General features: G+C 32.4%; 2 protein-coding genes across 2 annotated transcripts; both read right to left on the reverse strand.

Annotated features, from left to right (window-relative positions):
• Positions 1–3,473: 3,473 nt before the first annotated feature.
• Positions 3,474–9,392, reverse strand: LOC110706815 (probable ADP-ribosylation factor GTPase-activating protein AGD5). The gene is made up of 11 exons (XM_021884772.1): positions 9,003–9,392; positions 8,502–8,560; positions 8,294–8,384; positions 7,714–7,768; positions 7,496–7,586; positions 7,039–7,372; positions 6,125–6,323; positions 5,800–6,023; positions 4,223–4,381; positions 4,061–4,119; positions 3,474–3,889 (listed from the first exon to the last, which is right to left on the reverse strand). The coding sequence occupies exons 1-11, from the start codon at positions 9,072–9,074 to the stop codon at positions 3,757–3,759; spliced, it is 1,476 nt and encodes a 491-aa protein (XP_021740464.1). The 5' UTR covers positions 9,075–9,392; the 3' UTR covers positions 3,474–3,756.
• A 3,473-nt stretch (positions 9,393–12,865) lies between these two features.
• Positions 12,866–19,890, reverse strand: LOC110706816 (P-loop NTPase domain-containing protein LPA1 homolog 2-like). The gene is made up of 8 exons (XM_021884773.1): positions 19,445–19,890; positions 19,032–19,192; positions 16,951–17,222; positions 16,421–16,502; positions 15,740–16,168; positions 14,777–15,484; positions 14,531–14,641; positions 12,866–13,443 (listed from the first exon to the last, which is right to left on the reverse strand). Exons 2-8 carry the CDS (start codon positions 19,188–19,190, stop codon positions 13,192–13,194), a joined length of 2,013 nt encoding a protein of 670 aa, XP_021740465.1. The 5' UTR covers positions 19,191–19,192; positions 19,445–19,890; the 3' UTR covers positions 12,866–13,191.
• Positions 19,891–20,462: the final 572 nt, after the last annotated feature.

Genomic DNA, 20,462 nt, shown 5'->3' on the forward strand with positions numbered 1-20,462 from the left:
TCAATCAATGTCAGGGGTTGCTCGGTCCTTTTTATAGCGGTTACTTTGTCCGGCCACATGGTGTGGCTAGCCGCATACAAAGCGCGTAAATATTCAATTTGTTAAAAATAATAATAATAGAGAATCAGTAGAAATAAGTTTTAATTAATCAGTAAAAATAATTTTAGTTTGGTAAAAATACTTTCAATTCATTGAAAATAATTTATTTCAAGTCAATAATAACATAGATATATTATTACAAACAAAACTACAAAAATACGCTGTCATATAAATATAAGCGATATGATATTGTATAACTAAATATCCTGCATTATCAAAACGAATTATATGACCGTATTTAACATTCAAGTCAAAAAATTTATCCTAAAATTTTATCAACCATTTGGGTATCGCTCGGACACAAAACTAGTTATTAATTAAAGGTGTAAACAAGCTATATATGAATATCATTAAGCATCTCGAGCTCAATTGAAGCTCGTTTATGTTAGCTTATATTCCAAATAATATTGTTTAAAAAAAAAAAAAATATTCCAAATAATATTGAATGAATCAAGCTTATTAGCTTGAACTATTTTTGAAACTCAGCTTGAGGATAAATATAGATATATACTTGTTCACAAGAGTTCATGAACAATTTATTTATTTATGATGATGAACAAGCTAATTATAAGTAAGGGTGTTCGCAATCCGAGTAGGTATGCAGCATTGACACTTTTGAGCATATCCCAAACCATATCGTAAAAATACATGCTTAATTAAACTCGTGCGTCTCTTCCTTATCGATCAAGCTAGAATTTACTACATGCGTGCAAAATTCATGATACTATATCTCTATTTTCACGAGATATGCAAGCAAGTTATATTATCCAAATGGCTTAAAATTTTAAAGTTAGGAGACATGAACATAAATTGTACATATGCCATATATATATGGTTGTTAATTTGCTACCCTGTCAATTTTTTTGCAGCAACTTTTGTGTGCGGATGGTCATACCGTGCTGCCAGTTGATACACTCCAAGTAACCTCTGACCGAGTGAGTAATCTATAATTGACCGAGTAACCTCTAACCGAGTAATTCCCGACCGAGTGGGTAACCCCTATAGCACTAACAAAGTAACTCCCATAATGGTAACCACATATAAAAGTTTGTGATTTTTTTGTACCAATATATTATCCTTATCTTTATCATCAAAATAAAAATTAAAAAGGATAAGAAAATTCCTCAGCTTGTTGAAGAAAATAACTACTGCATTTGACATGATCCTTACTTTGAAGAGGGTTGGGCAGTAAAAAAGGATCAAACTAAAGACTTTAACTATAATTCGAAAATGTCGATATCCTTATTAACTGCCAAGTTTACCTTTGAAAATCCATTTTTCAGTTATGGACGGTGGCAGGATTAATAAAAATACCCCAGATATTCGTCACTCGTACCAGTTTAACTAAGACACTTACCTAGTTTTTAATTTTTATTTATCTATTTTATTAAAATTAAAATACTCTTATAAGCGTGTTTTTAAATTTATCTGTTTTCTTTAGATTGTTTATATATATATATATATATATATATATATATATATATATATATATATATATATATATATATATATATATAGTGTGAAGATGTAATAATATATGGAGTATGAAGTACTTCCTCTATTCTTTTTTACTTAACCTGTTCCTTTTATCACGTTTACCAATGCAAAACTTTAACGATTAATAACTTTAATTTTTCATAAGTAAAAATTATAAAAGTTATAAAATATAATAATACTTATTAAGACGAATTCAAAAAATCTCACATGAATATGTTTTCCTTATATATTATTCACAAAAGATAGTCAAAGAAGGAGAGGTGAATAGTATAAAAATCAAAGCAGGTCAAGTAAAAAAAAAACCAAGGAAGTATGATTTGAAAATTAAAGTAAGGACTACAACTTCTTACTTCTTAGGTAGTACTGTATTTTGTATTAAATTCATCTTCTATTCAAAATACACAAGAGCTGAACAATATGGTAGAATGACACGTGGACATGAGACAGTGAGACATGTCTCAACTCTCAGTTACCATTTAAGTTTTTTAGACATACTTTTTTAAGTTGACACTCATTTTAAACTACGTTTGTCGAAGCTCTAGTTCGATGACTAATATTTCTTTATCAACAAATAAAAAAATTATTAAAAAATGATACTGATTATGAAAATATACATTAAAATGATTCAAATAATATTTCATAGGACTATTTTATATCATACTCAATAATAGAAAATTATAAAAAATAATCAATATAAAATTTATAATTAGGTCAAAAATAAAAATGCATCAACAAAAAAAAAAAGAAAAATTAACTACTCGTAAGATCGTAATAGCGAGCAGGGTAAGTTGCTGGCCAAACACTTGACACAAGACTTGGCCAAATATGGTTGATAATGACTGCTCTCAGAATATTATAGATATCTCAAAACAGAAAAAATAAAAAAATAAAACCCGTAAATTTATAGATGATGACTGCTCAGAGAGCTGACTTCCAACGATTTTCAGTCAAATAGTGCTGCAAGCAGCTAACCGCCGTCCATCTATTGCATGGATACCACGTGGCTCATATCTATCGGTGAAGCTGCTCTTCAACCCCGATTTACTAGGCCGGAGCTTTTGAAATGGGTTGGAATACACTTAAAATCCATTTAATCCATTTTATTGTTTAATTAAGCTTTTTAATCATAAAACTCATACAGTCATACTAATGAGATTTTGATTTCTAAATTCTAATTCTATCATATCTCCTTGGAATCTCATATCCATTACATTAATGAAATGTAAAAATCACGCCAACAATAAACAAAACAACTTTAGAATAGTATGAGATTTTAAATCCATATTTTCCTAAATCCCGATGGACCAATTCCTTTAACTAAAAGAACCAAACGCTCCCTAATAAGTACTCCATCATAACATATTTTCATTTACTCTCTAATTTTTCTAAGTGTCCCCCTATTTTGATCGATACATTTATTGGTGTGAAATTTAACTAATTGTGTAACTAATTATCAACAAATATAGGTAAATTTTTTTTGATATTCAAACTATTTATATTGAAAATATTCTATGTTATATATAAAGCACAAATATTGATCAAAGATAACGCGGGTTGAAAATGTTGTCTACCAAATACCTAAAGATGATAGAAAACTTAACGGGCTTAAATTATACTGTTCTTGATTAGCCTTTTCAATTATAAAGTCCTCTCAAAAGTAACAAATTTGTTTAATCAAGGGAAAATTCTATCTCTTGGTTAAGTTTTGTGTTTATCTTCATAAAAAGTGGAACATAAATAATGTCTTAAAAGTGATTTGCTAAAAATCAAATATTATAACAAAGTAGGTGTATGAAAAGGTTATGATAAAATTTTTAAGACAAAGTCGGCATACTTTTCACATAATGTATGAGCTAATAAAGGCACTAATTGAGGAAAATGAGATTAACTTATCTAAATCCGCGGTTTATGATGTAATTATAATCTTTAAGAAAATAGATTTATTAAGTAGCAAAAAAGCCTAATCCACTAACAAAATTTCCCCTAAGTATCAACTGTCCCCAAAAGAATGCTATTGATGTGTGTACATGCAGTATATCCAAATAAAGAGAGTTACATTTTACAAGCAATATGACCTAACTTATTGAATCAATCAAACAAGCAATATATTTTCCTGTACATCAGCTCTACTTAATGACAAATATGGAGCTCGGAGCGTTTCTATCGCTTTGTGAACATCCCTTGGGTTAAGAACGAGAAGTCATAGTCGTATCCTGATACTGGCAATGCTGCAGGAGGCCTCCTAGATGGGGCAGTTGAAACCCTTCTTAATGGAATTGCAGGTGTATACAAGCTGCAGGAATCCATGGTTCGAGTTTATACACGGTTGGGAAGGTGAAAGAGAATGAAAGTTCTCCAAACAAAACAATGCACAATTTGCATAACAAGTTCAGAACAAAAAAGGGCCAGATCATATCAGATCCACCTTGGCATCAAATGCTATATTCTGCATAAGCACTCTTACCTGGACATCGTGTATGGAGTAGAATTCATTGCCAAATTCACAGCTTGGGAATTTTGCACCTATAACAAATAATACAAGTACATTGAAGTTAAAACAAAATACTTGGCAGTTGGCATATTGTTTCAATGTGTAAGATAGTATTATGTGAAATGTCTCAATTACCGGCATCTGAGTTCCTATTGTGCCTACTGCACCATTTCCATTTACATTCATCTGATGATGGATACTACCAGCAGAAGTTGGGGCATTTGTTGAAGATACACCTTCAGCAAGCATTGCAAGTCGTTGAAGATGGACAGAAGGTGAGGAAAGCATGTTGGGCTGCAGGAGTAAAATTTCACGTTATCTCTTTAACTAATTCTGATTAGATACACACACATTGATCTCAAGCTCAAAGGACAACAACCTATAACCACTTGCTATCCACAAGTCAGGTCTAAATTTAAACAGTTCTGACTAAAATTATATAGTGCTCACGAAAGCTTGGCATCATGCTTCTGGTTAATGTGCTACAGATTCATACTTTCGCTAAGTATGTTGGTTGTTGACCAACCACTGAATGGGACAGGCATTGTTTGAGCCCTTTTTCCAAGGTGATTTCAATGCCTATTCAGGCAAACTCTTGTCACCTTAATTTCTGCCTGTTTGCATCAAGATTTATTAAGGATTTAAAGTTTAAATACCCCTATGCTTATTGCTTATAGAGAGTCTGCAAAGTAACATGATTCTAGATTTCCTTTCATAGGAAAGGAGTCGTCTTGACCTCTCTACATAGAATAAGAGTTACATTACATACACTATATTGGGGCATATAATAGACAAAACTATTACAGATGTTTATTTAATAAAATAATATGAAATCCTTATAACGATAGGTTGGGCTGATGTCACAAGTTTATCACATGATGCCGTAATAAGGGGTTGTTTAGTTAATGGAATACAATGTTGGAAGTAGTAATTTCAGAGTTCCAAGGAAGTAGGCTTTTGTATGCTGTTTGATTGGAACTTGGAAGCAACAAGCAAGCATGTAAAGGGGAGGAAGTATTTCACAAAATAGTGCTTCTTAGGAATGAAGTACAGCTAAAACTTCCTTTTGAAGCCTGCACTACCTACAAATGAAGTAAATTAAGCACTTTTCCTAATTGTTAAACGGAGTAATTTCTAGTTTTAAAGATATATACTTGATGATTAATTAAGAAATAAGTAGAACATAAACAATCTATTGATAAGCCCTTGAATGATTTGTTTTGCTTTGGCCGGAAAAGGAAAGGCAGAAATAACAAGAGAATTTACTCATGAGCCCTCTCTTTGTTCGACTAACAAAGAATTCTTTCTTTAATGCTTAAAGAGATTTGAAGGAAATTATTGTTATGATAAAGAGCACATTCCTCACTCTAAGGATCTAGCAATGGGTGGAGCCACCTAGAAGTATACTTCAGTACTTAAACAATTAGGAAAATGAACCCAATTAATAATATTTCTATTTATGCCAGACCAACATCATTAAATTTATGACCGGACAATATCATCACAGATAAAGAAGATTGATTCCTACTCGTAGGCTAAATTAATAAAGTATCTACCTTCTCTAATTGAATGCTTTAAAACCAGGGAATCACTTTAATGCCAGTCAAAAGATATATGGAGAATTTCTCATAAATTTTAATATCAACATGAATCATATGAAACATATCTTTCTTTCTAGAACTATAGAGCATATAAATAAAAGGAAAATGTACCTTCTCTGAAAGGCTTTGGTTATCATTTGTAACATATTTCTGATGTTCACCAGAATGCCCATTTGAAAATGGAGCTGTCACCATTAGGACATCCACGGTCATTGGTTCAGGGTTGACCTTACTTGCTGAAGATTTTAGAGTCAAATTTGGCTCGTAAATTGAGGCTTTTTCTACAGCTGAATTCGGAACAACCTTTCCTTCTGATGTTGATGATTCTTGGTCAGCTGCATGTAACCATAAATTAAGCTAAGAAACACAATTGAAGGGAGAGAGTAAAACAACGCTTCTTAAACAAAAGATAAGATACTTAGAGCAGGGAGCTTACAATCAAAATGAACCCATGAACTTGTATCAAAACTCGAGTCATTGTCGGAAGAATCATCCATGCATAGTGTTATGAAACATTCAGAATCAGCTTTCGAAAAAGGGACAGCAGTCATGGCATTAGCAGTTGACGATTTGATTTTCAATTGTTCTTGTTCTGACTTCCACAAGCTGGCATTAGGGAGTATTCTAGGGATGACCTGTTCAGCACATCATCCATGTAAGCAAAGCTATTAACTGAAATCAACAATTCAACATCCTATGCACCAACATGTTGTACAACTGTTCGTAGATAATGTGATGCTATGTAATTAATAACACACCGCTTTTATCAAGTACTAAGTTATTCACTGAATCAGTATTTGGAGGAACAACAGCGATACGCAAGAAAGAAACCAGAATTAAGAGCAAAGGCAGTTCTTACTTGAAGTTTTAGATTCCAACTACAAAAGTCTATGGCAACATATATTATCTCAAGTAAAAACAGATTTAACACGGATATTATCTTTCTGTTCTCTAGTAAAAGGCTATGACTCTATGTGCAGTGTCTTACTAAGATTTCTCTAGTTTCAACTGTTCTTTAGCAATTTGGAGTAAATAATATTAGCGCACACAATGTATCCAAGAAAACGTAACTTGAACATTTATAGAAAATTTCTAACAAGCCAAACATGGAATCCCATCAAACCAATGATCAACAGTGTAATCAACTAGTAGCAACAGATTATATGAGTCATATGACTATGACTATTAAGAGATGATAAAGGATAGTATGATGGGTCGAAATTAGAATACTTGTATTTTATGCAAAGGGACGACTATCATGACGAATCAACACAAGAACATAGCAACCAACTAAAGAAAGCTGCATGTACTGGTAAGGAAGAGGACACAAGAAAGAGAAAGAGTAAGTACTTGTGCTGGTTCTGTAGGTTTGCCATTAACACTTTTCGGTTTAAGAGAAAATTTCATAGATGGTTGACAGTTCTCATTCTTTTCCTGCTGTTGATGTTGATGTTCATTTTTATTGCCTGTTAAATCTTCAGTATTGCTAGGACTTGAGCTTGCCCTGTCTCTTTCAGCCGTTGAGCAATCTCTTCTCTCTTTGCATATATGTTGGTTGTTAGTCCATTCTGCAATGGCGCCAAAGCGCCTTGTTGAGCGACTAAAAGTTAGCTGTTCTTTAGAACTAGAGCTTGAAATTAGCTTGGCCTTCGAATTTCTTGGAATCCATCTTTTTTCAACATACCTGAAAAATTAGGTTTGTATTAGAAAACATCTAAGAGCCTTGAACAATTGAACAGGAAATTTTTTGGACACATTCAAAAGCAAAACAACACCATGCAATACCAATTTTTCTATGAGTCCGTACTTTGCATGTATGAAATTTTCAATTTGATTACTATCATAGTTCACAGGCAACTCCGCTTCCCAGTAGGCATTGGATTTGTCATTTCCCACAGCTGCAAAACAGTATGTCAAAACGCAAAACCATTACTCCGTATCACAAAACTCAAATCCAGAATACAGAAGACCATACATCAAGTGGAAAGATTTACTGGCACATTTGATACAAAGGAACTACATTACCTTGCATTAAGGCAACCTGCTCCGGGAGCCATGTGTCTAGAGTGGTAGATCGCACCTGCAGTAAGATCAATGTTTTTAATAACACTATAATAGCAACATAACTTTGAAGAAGACAATAAAACATGCAGGATTCACAAGTAAGTTTTAAATTTCTACACTCTAAGCTGAACATATAAAGGAAAGGAAAGCAAAGCTACTACTTGTCCACAGAATACGAAATTTTGACATAGATGATAATTGATTCTCTAGGAGTGCAACAATTTGAGAGAACTAAATATCATTAACTTCATTAATTCATTCCTTCCTTAAATCACAAAAACAGCCATCATAAAGTACTAATTCATCTAATATATTATCATGTTCGAGTGTAAGATCAATGAATAACAACAAATTAAGAAATTGTTTCACCACAAGTATTATGAGTCTATAAGTGTATACTTATAGCAAATTGCACTACTAATGGTGTGTTCTATTCACCCAATTTTCACTTATTTAAACTTATCTGAACTTAACTGAACTTATTAGAACTTAGTATACACCATTCAATGCTACAAACACGAAAGTTTGGAGAAATAGACACCTTAGATATATGTACTCCAAGACTCCGATGAATTCCGGAACATTGCAGGCATATAAATATCCCAAGATTGATGCTGGCCCATCTAGGAGCTCTGCAATTAACACATAATAACAAAATAACCTTAGTAATCAAGTAGTTTAAGGGAATAAAATATAGTCCTACACTAATTAAACTCATCACATAAGCTTAAGCTAGTGTGTATGCATACTTGCTTCTGCAATCAGCACACTTCTTATTTTCTGGTAACTTAAGAAGCCCCTCCAATATCTGCAAACAACACCAATATACCATTATTTCTTTTGACTTTATATTATTTTTTATAACAGAAATTCTGTATTTCATAAAAATTATCACACTAAGGACTTGCATAAACACATCAATTACTTAATTAGCATGAAAAAAAAAATTGATTTCACCAAATCAACAATAAAAAAAATCAATAATAAGTTGAGATTTCATTTAAGATTGAGAAATAGAAAATTTCAACAATGCTTAAAAATTTAGATTTTAATAATGGACCATCGAGAATTTGTCTTTCTATCGAATAACATAATTCTGCAGAGATTAAACAAGAAAATCCTGAAAAAGATTAAAAAAAATCTTAAGTTCAATCACAATTACTTCAGATAACAGTAATTTTACTAAAAAGGAGTGCAAATCAAGAATTATAAACCAATACATCAAATCAAAACAAATAAAGGAAATTGACCTTGATGTGCCTAGCAGAAGTAGAAACAGCAGGTTTTGGGTTCATAGTAGAACGCTTTCGACTCCAAAACATAACCAAAAAAACCAAGAAAACAACTGGGAAAAAAAAAGGGGTTCAACAGAGGAAAAAGAGAGATTTTTTAAGAAAAAAGAAAAATTAAAGAGATGGGTTGATAATGGTGGAGGAATCTAATGATGAAAGAATAAACAGAGAAGAAAGTGGGAAAAGGAAGAAGAAGAAGAATAACAAGAAAGACGAGTAAAGGGAGGGAATTTAGGAAGTTTGGCAACTGCAAATACTCTTTTATCAGACTTCCCCTTTCTTAATTTCTTTGATGGTCGGTTTGGCAACCGTTTCTTGTTTTCCCTCTACTCCACTCTCCTTATGTTATTTATATATTTCCTCCGTTTTTAATGAGTTCACACATTTTTATAGTCACATTTTCCAATGCATAAATTTAGCTATTTATATATTTAATTACAGATAAACAAAAATTATATAAAGTTGATACTTTAAAAATATATATCGTGGCAAATCTAAGAAAATCCTAAATAATTATATTTTTCATTACATATAAGTCACAAAACACATTCGAAGAGAAATGTATGGATAGTATTAACTTTTAGTTTGAGTAGAATTTAAACTCATGCAATGTAGTAACCTACAAAATTAAATATTTATACCAATTACCAAGATAAAAATATCTTTTTTTTTTTTAATCTAGTTAATTATGTGATACATATACAGTGAAGACATTTCCTTTAATATCACTTCAAAATCAAATATTTTATTTGTTCTAAAATAAATGTTTTGATTCCTAAAAAAAAAAAGTTTTGATATTACTTTTACACTATTCACACACACCACTTTGACTTATATTGGTGCTTAATCCATTTTTTTTTGGTGTTCCACCCGCTTCACCCTTTGGGCTAATCCGGATTTGGGGCTCAGTTCTGAATGGTTAGGTTTCAGTCCCCTCCCAATTGTTGTTGCGGGGGATCAAACATGCGGTCATCCCTACCAAGTGTAGCCTCAATCACCACTACACCAACAACCAATTGGTATTGGTGCTTAATCCATAAGATTAAACATATTCATACTAGTATTACGTAATATTTGTTAAACACAAAATTTTATATGTGGTTGACCACACCGTGTGGCTAGGGTTACTTATTTAGGGTTTACTTGATCAGTAAGGGGTTACTCGGTTAGGAATTATTTAGTTGGTCAGGGGTTACTCGACCATAGGTTACTCAATCGGTCAAGAGTTACTCGGTTAAGGGTTACTCAAGGGTTACCCGTTTAATGTTTTGGTGTGTGATAGTCGACCATAGTGTGGCTAGCCACACAAAAAAGCACTGTTTGTTAAAATTGTCTCATTATTTATTTTTTGAGTAATAAAATATTATTAAAACCAATTTTAGTATAGAGTAATAAGTTCTGATCTATAACTATTATTAAAATAACAACCGCTGACATCATTTTTTTCCCTAATTGTACACATGTCAAATTGTGGTAAAAAAAATTTCTGCCTAAAATATATGTGATGTCATCACTTTATTTTATTTTTTTTAGTTAAAATTTTTGGTCAACTATTTCACTATTCATTTTTTTTTATAAATTGAAAATTTATTATATTAATTACTATCCGAATTTAGTCCAATAACTTTGTAATTGTGATAACATGAGTATAACAAATTTATTTGTTAAAATTGACTAATCTAGTAAGATACTTATACGGAGTATTACACAACAATATTGATACAACAAAATTGTGAAATGGCTTATATGAGTATATTTTTAAAATTCTTAAGTAGATTAGAAATGGCTAATTAGGTGCTTACAACTACTAACCAAACAACATAATTTATGAGCTTATGAAGCGGGTACCAAATCAATTACTAAATTAGGAGTAAGTACGTAATTAGAGTAGCATTATGATTATGGAGAAAGTTCAAATTAAAGAAATTGATTGGTTGAACTATGACATATTCCTCTAATGTTGGTGTTCAAACATCGGGGGTTAATATAAATTTATAAGTCAAAAGAGATTACATCAATATAAAACTTGTCAAAGAGTTTTAGTCAAATGTTGTGTTCTAGTCGAGGAGACTTTTGTTGATTTGTTGAGAAGTGAGCCGCAAATTAAAATTAATTGAACCGCATTATTAATAACGTCCAAATTGTCCGATCCAATAATCTCACCTATAAATACATTGCCTAGTTCTAGCACTATCTTAAATTTGGCGTTAAATTATTTAAAACATGAGCACTAGTAACTTCTCCGTACTTTACATAATCTAAATTAACATGTTTAACATTCATCTATTGCTAGTGTACTTTAAACGAAAATTAATTTATTCCCTACATAATATATGCGCAGATCCAAATAAAATTAAGTAACCTATAATAATAAATTGAATGAGTAACACCTGAACATAATATGAATTGAGTTGATTTCAACCAAATCAATGGCTTATAGTGACTCTTTATTTTTTTTAAGGATAATTACTTATTTTTGGGTATATTCTATTGTCTTACAATCTCAACAAAACACGATAAACAAACAAACACACGTTAAGGGCTCCACATAACATACAAATAGATAATTTTAAAATTATTAATGTATTGCATTGCTAAGATTTTCTTCCTTCGATACAATTTTAAAATGAACTTATCATCAGTTCAAACCAAGTAATTTCAACAAAGCTTAGCTTGTAGCTCGTATATGAAGTATAATATTTCATTGTATACAAGATACAACATTTGAAGGGGACCTCTTATAGTTAGTTTTTTTTTTTTTTTTTTTTTTTTTTTTTTTTTCTTCTTCTTCTTAGCTTAAAAAAAAATCTATTAAAAGTCAATTTTGTGTGGATGTAAAGTTATAGTAGTTCAAAGTTACTAGAGGTTAATCCAAAACATGATATTGTTTTTGTTTCTTTTAAATAATAATAACAAACTCCATGATAGTCAATTTTTTTTGAGATTTAGTATATATAATTAGGATGAGTATACTTGTTCTGCATGGTTTATTTATGTTATATTTGGTCAAAGAAATGGAGCGTATTCATTTCATTACGGCCCTATAAACTATAGAATAGTTCTAAAAAAAAAAAGACTATAGAATAGTTTTAGCAGCCTCCACCACTCTAATGAGGCTAATCTGTTAAAGCACAACTAGTCATCTCTCATTACTGGAATTGGACCCATTTTGCCACTTTGGTAGGGTGATTATCACATTTTTATTAGCTGTTTAATTAGGCCGTACCTCATACTAGCCACATTGTCAATCCAAATCAACTACCATACTTTGTCATCAACTAGAACTAGCCAAGTGGCAAACACGTTGGTTTTGTTCGAGTGAGTCACTACTCGTTCAATTTGAAATTGGGTTAGGTCATATTTAGGTCTGTTGTTAATCAACTCATTTCAAACAATTAGTTTTAATCACACTGATACTCAAATCAAGCCGCTTTAAAAGTTCAATCTCTAATTGGTTTAATTATAAAGATACCAGGGTATGATTTTGATTTGAATTAAGTCTTTTCACATTTGATGATTTGGATCAAGTTATTTTTGACAAGTCTATTCATTACAACAACAACAACAACAAAGCCTTAGTCTCAAAATGATTTTGGGTCAGCTAACATGAACCGTCATAAGAAATAGTAAGACAAGTCTACTCATTAAATTAGAAAAATCTGTTAAACCAAACTAATGTGATGTAATGTCACATTTATTGTGAGATATTTCAGTCATTAAATCTGAGTCACAAAACATTTTTGTGAATCACACAAGGATTTCAAATAGCAAGTTAAATTTGCCAATTTGACGTATTGACCAACTTGTATCAATATGACAGCATACAGCACTGCATCTGTATATTACAGACAAACTTAGCATCTTGATCCCACCAACAGACATTATTCATGTTCACTTAACATCGTAACAGCAAGAAATACAACGATGATGATAACGAAAACAACAAGATTAAAGTTACACAAAACCAGCCTTTAACTATACAAACAAAGCTCTAATTTTCGCTACTGAGCTAAGAAACGAGATATAAAGTAAACAAAACTGTACTTTATCTTTTACAGTCTCCAGAGATAACAGGATCAGTAGCAGCATCATGCTTACTAACTAGTAGCAGATATGCTGTATGAGTGTTTTTTCGCCTTAAAAGTGGTTATATACGACATGATCTGATTCTCATCCGTTCTTCAAGCAGGGTAGAGTTAGAGCCATTTTGCTCGGACAAAGGCTCACCCCGAGCTCTCAAAAACATGTTAAGAGTCAGAGGAAATTTATCACATTTATAGTTATTGTTCTTCAGAAAGTTAGATAAGTTATTTGTGTACTCCTCGTCATTGTAAGTGTTCTCTTGTTCGTCATACTCCTCATCTGATTTAGTTGATTCCTCATCAACAGATCCTTCAATCTGCTTAGAGTTGAACATTATTATAAGTCGACAATCATATAATTCTATGAAACTATTCACTAGTAACAAAGTCCCAATCTTTTCGAGCATAACAACCAAACACAGGATCATCATATGCAAGAGTTTTCTTAAACACAACTTTGTAACACAGTTCTGATAATCCTGCAGTATATTGTCTAGAGAGAAACTCTCGTTCAGTTCTAAGATTGGACATCTCTTGCAGAATTAACGTAAGAAAATGGTCCGTGTGGATCGATCCAATTACAAAATATGGTATACAGCTTATTAATTCAGAATCATTTCTTTAACCCTCAAAGAGAAGCAGCAGCTATGGGAGGTAACAAGGTATGGATTATAAATTTTATCACTAAATGAGTCACTATTAGTAAGAACAGATTGGTAAGCCCAAAAGCCCATTACGGTACTAATGTACTGTACTGTCATACCACTTATATCCAGCACATACAAGGCTACAAGCAGCTAAGGGCCCAAAGTTATACAGGGCCCATGACTCCATGAGCCCAATTTGACAAGGCCCAAATGAACAACTTAACAAATACCAACCCTTGTATTTATATGTATAGTTGTATACTAGTATACTACCAAAGGAGCAAGGTAAGTAAGGTGACAGATTTACTCTTATGTTCCTCAATGATGAATCCTAATTTAAGATAATATACACTTTCTCTGTTCCCCTAATATTACAACATGGGTGAGGGACACGGATTTTAAAAAGAGGTTAGAGATAGAGAGGAATAATGATAGAGACCCATGTGATGAGGAAAGAGAACAAGAGAAAACATGTGCAAATAAGGAAATGTAGCAATATTTGTGAAACTTCCTAAAATGGTAATTGTTGAAATATTTGTGAAACAGAGGAAGTATAATCTAAACCTCGTTCCTAAAAGAGGATCTGCATCTAGGAAAAGAAGACTTTCTGTTGCAAAAATAATAGTCGAGTTTTAATATACTAGTGTGGTGACTATTGCCAAAATTATCAAATACATGTGCCTATTCAGCACATCAGAAATCATTTAATTAAGAAAAAAAACCCTCAGCAGAAACATTAGTTAGTATAGATGAATACCTCTTCATCATGAGTATGTTTGTCACCATCACTGAGATCTTCATCACTGTCTAGCTCAGCGAGGTCATCAACCTCTTCATCACTGCCGGAAACAGATTGTTCCTCCTTGACCTGTGTACACAATTATTTTTACTAAAGTCCGGAACACAGTACTCTTCTAAATTCATTGTTCACTCATTTCATGTAATGTAATCCTGGAAATATGAGATGTTTTGGTAGAAGATTCAAATGAAAATAGAGAATTACCCTCTTAGCTGGTCCACTAGGAAGCCGAGGAGAGCTGCAGCAAGAAGAGTAGCATCTGCTGCTAGTCTCAGTACAAAGCCAATCAGTTCTAGATTCATCGAAGCTGCTAGCATGACTAGTTCCCCCAGTATCCTTTGGCCAGGCACTTATGCCAAAATGACCAAACTGAATGTTCACAGGCTCTGCCTTACCAATTTGCAAAGATGCATACATTGGTGATCCACTATTGTCTGTAGAATCAACTGGCCAAGCTTTTGCTATAGAGCCATCGTTGTTGACAAAAGCCATCAGATGCCTTGATGATCCCTTCCTTTGAATCAACTGAAAAATCCCCTTCGAGTTCCAAGAATGTGCAGCACATTGGTTCTTATACTCCTCAGAAATTATACTCACAGTATTGGTAGCGGGATCATAAAGCTGCTCCCCAGCTTCACGCCTCTTTAGGCAGCTAAAGAGTGTGGCGTGGATAGCTGCCACACTTTTATCAACATTCGTGTTGTTAACTTTTGGCACTAGATGCTTGTCTGCTCGGTTGCATAGATATTCTTGTATTCTCCTAATATTTCGGATGTATTTCACATATTTGTTTTTTGAAGGGTCCAGTGTCATGTACTTGGCACGAACAGCAAATCTTTCTAAATGCTTATCTTCATTTGATATGTATATCATAAAAGGTACTATTGAAGGATGTTTCTTCATGAGTCCCATCTGCAAACATACAAAAAAGAAGTTAACTGTGTGAAATGTATTACTGCCTCTTTTGCACATTAATATACATATAACGATGTATATTACTTTTCTAGACTTCCCATATTAATCCATATTCTCTTGAAAATCTTTTTTGATCCTGTACTTTTTCTCTAAAGTTGCAAGCTTTTTTCTCTCTACTCTTCGTGCCAATCTCAAGTGTATAGATTACTATAGGACAAAGAAGTAACTTATTTCATGCAACTATTTACTCACCACAAAATTGAGACTCAAATGCACCCCTTCAATGATTACTGATTCTTTCCTTTCTTCCCAAGAAGTAATAAGGCGTTCAAGACTCTCAATGACCATTTCACTTTGAGCTTTGAATCCTTCAACAGCCATTTGTTTTGGACTTATGAACTGTTCAGTGTTGTTACCAACTGCCTCTGGCTGCAGGCTATCAGGTTTCTCGTCTTGAGTTGAGTCACATGATTGAGTTTTAGACACGGAATAAGACATTCCAGCCATCTTTCTAGCCTTCCTTCTAGATTTTGCTTCTGCAACAGCAACAGGATCTAAACACTCCCCTGCATGATAGGTTGAAGCCCACAGCAATGGATTATTTTTCTCATCCACAAAACTCCTCATCATGTGCCGGATAGAATCCGTGGATATGACAGTTGTGATTCCCAATCTGCTAGCCTGAAAACAAATTGTAAATTTTTAGTAAAACAATTTTTGTAGAAAAAAAAGAACAAAGACGACACTACATGAATAAAAGACATACAATCAGCATAAAGTAGCTATACTCTTTCAGGTATTCTCAGGGATATAGACTTCACACAGTTCAGAATGAGAGAGAACGACAGACCCCAGATAAATTCACCAGAATAAGAACATAAAGATGCTACCTAATGTTGACAGTTAACACTGACGTGAAGAATCTATGAATACCAGTATTGAAGACAATGTGGACTTTCCGCAGCCACTAGTGCCACACAACAGGACAGTTAGAGATCCCTTCCTTTCACGAATCCTGGAATCATAAAGAAGTTCCTGAGCATGTGAAACAAGTATATGCAGATACTATCTAACTAATATACATTGCTAGATTGGAAAAAGATATTCCATCCATATTCACAAAGACTACATAAAGTTTGCAAATACAAAGATTAAATCAGAGAATGAGCACAAATAACTTCACTGGCCGACAACAAAAATGTCTTCTAAGTACAAATTATCAGAAAATCACGAAGCAAAATATACTGTATTTTTAAGACCTCACAAGGAAACTAAATTCTTGGAAATACAATGCTATTCATGAAAAGTTGGACTGTTTTGTAAAATAAGCAATAAAGAAGTTAAGATTTCTGGCTTGATGCATCATATTCTCATGAACCAAACAAAGAAAAAATTTAAGTACTTCGCCCTGCATTCAAAGAGCTACCATATATAGATAATAAAATTTAAAGGCAGAAATCTACCTGCAAGCCAAAATCAGATCTGCCCTTTGATTGGGACCAATGTATTTATATTCAGCAAGAGCCTCACAGACAACGTCTAAGAACTTGTCTCTGCTGATGGTTACAGTTGTGCGCCTTTTGTACAACTCAGAAGGCACATTCTTATTACTTTCTTCTTTTTCTTCAGACTTAACCAGCTGAGTACTTGAAGCATTGGAGTAAAATCTTCCTACAATGTCTTTGTCATCCTTAAAGCTTTGACTTTGCACGCTTTCAAAGACCCTCTTACTAATCTATACAAAGGGAATAAAAGGAACTTAAATTCAAGGGAGTTTGTAGCAAATGAAAGTTGTCATGTAACTATACCAAAAGGTCCAAAACTAAAGCAGCTTTAGATCATATAAAGTGAAATTTGATAAACAGTTTCATGTTAAACAACAATCAATCAAACAATTATCAAGATTTATGAGTAAAAACTCAGGGTATTGTATCATCAGCTTATCATTAAAAACCAGTGCATTTGATTGATGAATTATCGAAGAGATCCATGCACAGATCTCCTTCAGGACATCAGATTCCATTAAATGTTACACTACCTATGTTCTTTTGTGCTATTGCCTAAGATTATGCAGCGTTCAAGATCGTCAAGTGAAAACTAAGGCATAACTATATCTTATAGTAAAAACGGAGAATGGGTTAGCAGGAAAATAAATTTTGTTAAAATCAGAAGATTCAGAACCATATATTGAATGAACAATTTCATGATTTCTCTCTTTTGATTCAATTGCTTGCTGTACATTGTAAAAACGAAGATTTTATCTTAGGAACAAACCAATCAAAGTGGATTTATTGGCTATCTAGTCTGACATGGCTAGTTTGCTACATGTCCATGTATCATAATCAGCCATTCTGTGAAAAATTTCCACGGCTTTGGCCTTAATGAAGAGTTCAAGACCTTCAAGTGTCCTAACCATGACAGAATGTCGAGGATCTAGCATAGGTAATTGAAGTGAAATGAGGTGTGTGGGTAACATAGTATCAACCGGTGTTGTAGTATTTAAAAAATAAAAACTTTAGGAAAAAAAATCAACAAATTAGTTCTAAAACCAGCAAACTAGATAAAGGCAACCAGAGCTTGTAAGTGCCAAGTATAGTGGGTATAAAGTTAACCAATATCTAAGAATATTAGAAATAGCTTAAACTTTAGGAAACAGAATATGAATCTTTCTAAAGCAAGTGAACTTGTAACTAACAAGCTCTTTCAAAATGCCGCAAGAAACGAAGATTTTTGCTTTAATGGAGAGAGATTAGCATAAACACAACTATAACAACCGATCTTTAGGTAATATCATGCCATATCTTTAGTTACGAGGGGCCTTAACAAAGAATCTTTCTGCAATTTCATGTCAAAAGCCTTATCTTTAATTATGAGGGGTTAGGACAAGGTGAAGTAACATATGATTTGGAATGAAGGGAGTAAAATACAAGGGAAGATACCCTTAAATTCAAGTCAAAAAGTAAAGAAATTTCTTGTTTCAAGCTTTTACACAAATAAAAGGTTTAAAGATTTTTACTATGCTTTTCATCCTTCAAATCATTCAACAAGTATCAATCTATTCAATTAGCTTTATTGATTAATTGTCCTATGAATTAGGCAAACAAGAGTAATCATAAAAACTCCCCTTCTCTGCACCCAATTTAACACTATCTATTTCTTCTAGCAAACTATACATAAATAGACTTTACATATACTTTACTTCCTCCTTCAACTACCTTCATTTTATTACACTTTTTAGTATTTTGATTTCAAACAACCAAACATGCAATTAATATTCTAGTTGGCTCAACTTACATGACATACCAAAACACCAATTTAACGAACACAAGTTCAAAAGTGCAACGTTCTTTTATTACGAGTAATTTATTTTTCCCCTTTTCTAGTGTAGAGAGAATTACAAACGTCTAAGATTTTAAGTTTGCATTAAAAACTTGCACAAACATCGCGCATAACTTTATTACATTAAACGTTCAACACAATGTAGAAAATTTCAAACAGCGAAGATACAACATAAAAACGATAACAAAATAATAAAAGAGTTTACCTTGGTGGCGTAACGAGGTTTACATCCCATAAGTTGTAGGGTGCTTTGAAGAAGTGAACGCGTATAATGAAAAGAACCCTTCTTCTCACCATTATTTTTCTTATTATTTTCATCATTATCGACTACCACTATGTACAGAATTTTATTCAATTCCTCCATTCCTATAAATATATATATATATATATATATATATATATATATATATATATATACATAAAATTAAATAAAATTATTATATTTCACCAAGAAAAAACAGGGGAATTATAATTACATGCACATACAAAAATAATCTTTCTTGGAAAAAAAAATTGTAATAACAATGTACATGAATGGAACACTAAAATAAATCGATTAAATCATAAAATTAAGAACAAAAGAAATTGAAAACATATAAAATAATATTGAATTCGTACCTAAAACTTTTACAGCAGTGTAATTGTGAGTTCAGAGGAGAAAACCCAGAAAGGATAGAGAAAAATCGTCGCTTTTTTAGGATTAAATTAAAGCGAAGCAATGCATTTTTCGACGTTTTTGTAAAATTAACGCCATTTTTTGAGGGATTGAATCAGAGAAATTTGGAAAATTATATCTCATAAACTTGCTCCGTTGCTCGGTTTATATGTATACGTTTTTTTATGCGAAAAGTATTTATAATTTGCGTCGTTTTTTGTTTTGGATTATTTAGGAGAAGTGTAATGACGAAATTGCCCTCACTCTTTTTGATGGGAAAATGAACGAGTCATTGAATTGAGACTTTGAGAGTGACCGAGTCTATAGATTTATAAGCGAGTTAAAACGTGGGGTCCAATCTTTTTGGTTCTTTCGATTTAGTTTTTCGATGCATCTATAATAATATCTCACTTTTTGTCGTCCTTCTAGTAGGTTGATTTGTAAGTATAATAACGGTGTTGTTTCTTGTGTAGTTGTGTATTGTGTTGGTTTGTTGTTCCTCCAAAGACCTTAAATAGAGCTGGTCACGAGTTTAGCTGAATCGTATTGTAACCAAGGCTTGGCTATTGGTTTATACACTTTTGTTTTGTATTATCGCAATGATTTTTTACGGAATAATTACAATGATAAAACTCGTTTAAAGTATTAAAAAAAATTTAGGATAAAGATCATAGGGTGAATTTTATAATATAAAGTAGGGATAATTTAATTAATAGTTAGAGAAAAAAAAAAACAAACAGTAAAAATGGGGTAAGAAAGAGAGAGAAATATGTATTGCAATAATTATTTTTGTAGGTTTGAGAAAAAATAAAGGGTTATTGCAATAATTATTATTAAGCCGGATGCTACAAACCTAGTGAAGCTACTTCGAGATCCGTCTTGATAATTAATCTTCGACTAGCTAGATTAATGCAAATTATATGTTTGAAGAGCTAAAAATCCAAGTTTCTACCTATCAAGTTATTTATTAGATGTTGGTTA

Source organism: Chenopodium quinoa, unplaced genomic scaffold, assembly GCF_001683475.1.
Source record: "Chenopodium quinoa cultivar QQ74 unplaced genomic scaffold, ASM168347v1, whole genome shotgun sequence".
Taxonomy (NCBI): Eukaryota; Viridiplantae; Streptophyta; class Magnoliopsida; order Caryophyllales; family Amaranthaceae; genus Chenopodium; species Chenopodium quinoa.